General features: G+C 54.2%; 2 protein-coding genes across 2 annotated transcripts in view; both read left to right on the top strand.

Moving 5' to 3' along the window:
- The window catches only part of MFSD6L (major facilitator superfamily domain containing 6 like), a 2105-nt gene extending 1290 nt beyond the window's left edge, over window positions 1–815 (top strand). The window contains exon 2 of the mRNA XM_017731584.1: window positions 4–815. Coding sequence (XP_017587073.1) covers window positions 4–340 — 337 coding nt within the window. The 3' untranslated portion in view covers window positions 341–815. The remainder of the gene's footprint in view (window positions 1–3) is intronic.
- A 3033-nt stretch (window positions 816–3848) lies between these two features.
- LOC103613792 overlaps window positions 3849–4225 on the top strand; it is an 11087-nt gene continuing 10710 nt past the window's right edge. The window contains 1 exon segment of the mRNA XM_017731583.1: window positions 3849–4184. Within this exon segment, the coding sequence (XP_017587072.1) occupies window positions 3849–4184 (336 nt within the window).

Below are 4225 nucleotides of genomic sequence, written 5' to 3'. Positions count from 1 at the left end.
CAGGCCGGGCACGGAGCGCGCCCTGCACGCCCTGCTCGGGGGGCTCTGGGCGGGAGGAGCCAGCCTGGGCAGCTTTGGGGGCGGGTTTGTGGTGCAGCACTTGGGGCTGGCAGTGCTGTTCCAGGCCAGCTGCGTGGGGCTCGGGCTCTGGATCCTCTTCTTCATAATTGTCCAATCCAGACTGCCCCGGCAGAGGAAAATTAATTATTCCCGACTCCTGGCTGCTGATTCCAGTGAAATGAGCGACTCTGAGGAGGAGAACGAGAAGGACTGGCTGGTAAAGGCCATGAAGGATGAGAGCTTTAACAGGAATTGGATACAGCAGCACGGGGTCAACTAATCTGTACCTAAATCTGCGGGGTGGCATGGGAACCTGGTATAATCATAATATCCAGGAATCACTGTTAATTCTAAAGTGCTAACTATATACAGGCTATATCTGACGGGAGAGATTTTTATTTTTTAAAAGAAATTATAAATCTTATTTTCTTACTTTAAAGGCTTCTTCCTTTTTTTTTAATTTTTCCTTTTTAACTTGATGATTTTGCTGCCAAAATCCCAAAAGGATGTTTCAGGTGTACCTTGGCTGAAATGAATGTGGATGAGTTTTTAGACGAAAAACAAACTTGGATTGTTGCTACAAGTGCTGCTGTGAGTGACAGCTGTGACCTGGGCTGTGACACAATCAGATGGAAATGATTGACGTGCTGACAGCACACGGAACCCTTCCAAGGCGGCTGTAAACTCTTTGCACTCTGTAAGGGCTGTGAATAAAAACCTGGTTCATTTGTAAAAGAAGGTTTTGCTGCAGACCATCTGCCTTGTCGCGTTTCGTGATTTCAGGGTGCCCCTGCTTGGAATCTGCTGGGAAAAACCGCCAGGTGTGCTCAGAGGCAGCGCCCGTGGCTCGCCCAGCCCTCCTGGGCACTTCCTGGTGGCGACTTAAGGCGTCCCCGGCATTGCAGGTGACAGGAAGCAGCCGGGCCTCCCGACTGGTGGCACTTCTGTGGGCTGGGAATTACCGGAGGGCGGGATGGGATCCATCCAGCTTGGCACTGCTGGAAGCTGCTGATGCTGCCTGGATCCTGAGCAGGGATCCTCCAGCTGCTGTGTGAGGCAGCCGGGCAGGGGCAGCTGGGCAGGGACAGCCACAGCCCCACAGACAGAAAGGGGAATTTATTTCTGTTCCCTCACTACCCAGGGGACCCCCAAAGCAACACCTGGGCACAGGTACACAGGCGGAGAGCAGCACTCAGTCCGTGCCAGAGGATCTCCTTCACACCGAGTTACCCCAGGTTACTCCCAGCTGGAGGTCACTGATATCCAGCCCTCCCTTTTTAACCCATTCCTGGGTTAAACCTGCCTTACCTGCCCTGCCTTCACCTCCAAGGCACAGATTTCAGCCCCTCTCTGGGAGGTAAGTTTTGCTTTTCAATGAGAAATCGGTGGTCTGGTCTCATTAAAAGATCTTAAATGGGGTTTAAATGAGCATTGGAGTCCCTTCAGCCACAGCAAAGGCTGCTGTCAGTTTATCAGGTATTCCTTGGTCAAGGAATTGCATCATTGCTGAGCAGAGGGATGGATTTCAATAACATCTGCGTGAGTGGCTCACAACCCTGAGACAGGCAGCTGCAAAAAGCAGAATATTTATGGAAACGCATATTTAATGTGGCATATGCAAATGTGTCACCCTGCCGTGTTGTGGGCTCGGCAGGAAGCGCTGGAGACAAGGGAAGGACTCCTTGGAGATAATTCCTTTCTCTGTATGCATCGATCCCGCATTATCTGTACATCAGATGCTTTCAGGGTAATTAGCTCCCTCTCTTCCTGGCACCGATGCTCTGTGCCAGCAGAGCGCTCCGCTGCAACGGCTCTATAGATAGAATTGTCCCCGTGCCAAGAATAGCTGGAACTTTTTATTAAGATGTTACCTTCTCCCAGGAATTCAAACACGAGCGGAGAGCAATTTTAGTGTCAAGAATCTCTCCCGGCCTTATTATCATGTAATACCTGAGGAACAAAGCTGGTTAGTGGGGGATCTGCCTGCAGTCAGGCTCATCCCCTCACGCAGCACATCCAGAGCCTTTGTGAGAGGCACAGAAAGAGCTGGAATGGTTTGAAATGCAGCTGCAGCTTCAGCTGCCAGCTCTGCCCTCGTTAGAAGCCTATTACCTGTGTGAGCTGTGCCCTTTTCATCTGCCTCAGCACAACGGCAGCTGCTGGATTCCAGTTTGGCAGAGAGAAGCCTTGGAATGACAGGTGCCTGTCCATCCTGGAGCTGTGGAGGGGGCGACTCCCCCGAATCAGCACCAAATGTGTTTAATGGATTATAAATCTTTAAAAAATAACCTTATTGTGCAAGGTTATTACACTGACACCCCGTTTTGGGCATTCCCTTAAATCCTGCCTGCCCACAGCACGAGCACATCTCCCTAAGAAGGAGCAGGAAAAGATCCCATTGAAACTCCTCAGCCCCAGGATTCCAGGACCTGGGTGAGGGAAGAAGCCCAGGGTCCTGTCAGGTGTAGGGCACACGTTGCTCCCGTCCCCGATTTGCACTTCCCTGTGCACTGTGGATTTGCCCAGGACGATTCCATCCAATCCAGCAGATCCAATGGTGTGTGAATTGTGTCCTGACCCCGTGGGTGCCTCTGGACTGTCTGATTTACTCCCGTGCTTTTACTAGGGATTAAGTGAGCCTATAAAATGCATTAAACTCAAGTTCAGCCCCCAGCAGATCTGGCTGCTCACAGTGAAAGTCATCCTGGAGAGTATTTGCCTGAAGAACTAATTAAAATATTTACAGGTTCATTTTCTCTGCACTGTGGAGTGACCAAAACAAGGTGAGTCACTGCAGCCCCGCTGGTTCCAGGGCTGGTGGGTGCCCATCATTAATGAGCTGAGAAGCAGCCACTTCATGGCTCTCCTTCCTCGCACATCCAAACGCCCAAACCAATCCGGGGCGGCCCTCAGCTGGGAGCCCAGCAGTTCCTTACAAACCCAGGGCACTCCTGAGCAATTCACTGGAATACTGGAGCTCCCTGTTTGTCACGGATCACCGTTCCAGCTCACAGCCCACGGCCTCGTGGCTTTGTGCTGCTGCTCCTGGGAGCATTTTCAGAGGAGTTCTGGAGCAAGGTGCTGCTGCTGCACTGCCAGCCCAGAGCAGCAGCTCCCATGTCCTGTCTTTCCCCCGTTTTTACACAGAGACTCTTAATTTTTGCCTCCTCATTGTGTTTATATTGCACAGTTCTCCTCAAAGAATGGAACACCGTCCCTCTGGCCTGTGTTCTGCTTTAAATCACTTGACTGGACCAAAAGTCGAGAGCTCCTCTTTGGCTGCTGGAGATGGGAATTCCCAGATCTTGCTCAGGTTTGTGTTTCACTGGCTGGAGGTGAGGCTGCTGCGAGCAGAGCCCACGGGCTGGTTCTGGGCAGGCGCTGACCCCCAGACCCCTCCCTTGTGTTGCTGTGTCCCTGCTCTCCAGCCCAGTGGCACTTCCCAAAATGTCCCTGAGCCACGTTGCCAGGCTGGGTGTCCCTGAGCCCCTGGACCTGTGCGTGGGGACATCAGTGTCACCTACAGGCACCTCCTAGCAGAGCAGTGTCCCAGCAGAGGACCCCTCCGTGTGCTTTGGGGCAGGGGGTGTTGAGGTGCGTCCTTCCACAGCTGGGAATCCCCAGCCAGGTGCTCTGGGAGCACAAAGCCCTGTGAGCAGCAGGGTTTGCCCATCCCCACCTTCCCTTGTCGCTTTGCTGGGCCCAGCCTTCAGGACAGTGGCAGGGGTCAGTGCTGTGCTGGCCAGAGGAGAAACCGTCCAGGTCCTGCTGAGGTGGGTGCCACCACCATGCTGGATTTCAGCCCTTGGAGCGTTGTCAAACTCTCGCTGTTGGGTTTTTCCATGGAGAAAAGTTGCTTCTACTGGAAAACGCAGCTGCCCTGGCTCCGCACCTCGCAGCAGTTTTGGGGGGGCTCTTGGGTGCTCTGCCTCACCCCGTGTCCCATCCCCGTGTCCCATCCCCGTGTCCCGCAGAGCCTGGGTGCCTTCAGTGCCCGGGCCCCGCTGTCGGTGCCGCTGCTGAGATTTGGGGGCGTGAAACGGCCAGAAAGGGTCCGGGGAATGCCCCGGGAGAAACTGCGGGGGCCGGGGCCTGCAGGCGGAGGACTCGGAGCGCAGGGAGCGGTGGGATCGGGGGGAGCGGGGGGGGGGGGGCCGGGGGGGGC

This window comes from Corvus brachyrhynchos, unplaced genomic scaffold (assembly GCF_000691975.1).
Source record: "Corvus brachyrhynchos isolate BGI_N302 unplaced genomic scaffold, ASM69197v1 scaffold904, whole genome shotgun sequence".
Lineage (NCBI taxonomy): Eukaryota > Metazoa > Chordata > Aves > Passeriformes > Corvidae > Corvus > Corvus brachyrhynchos.
The sequence above is the reverse complement of the archived record's forward strand: the minus strand, read 5'-3'. Positions and strand labels throughout refer to the sequence as shown.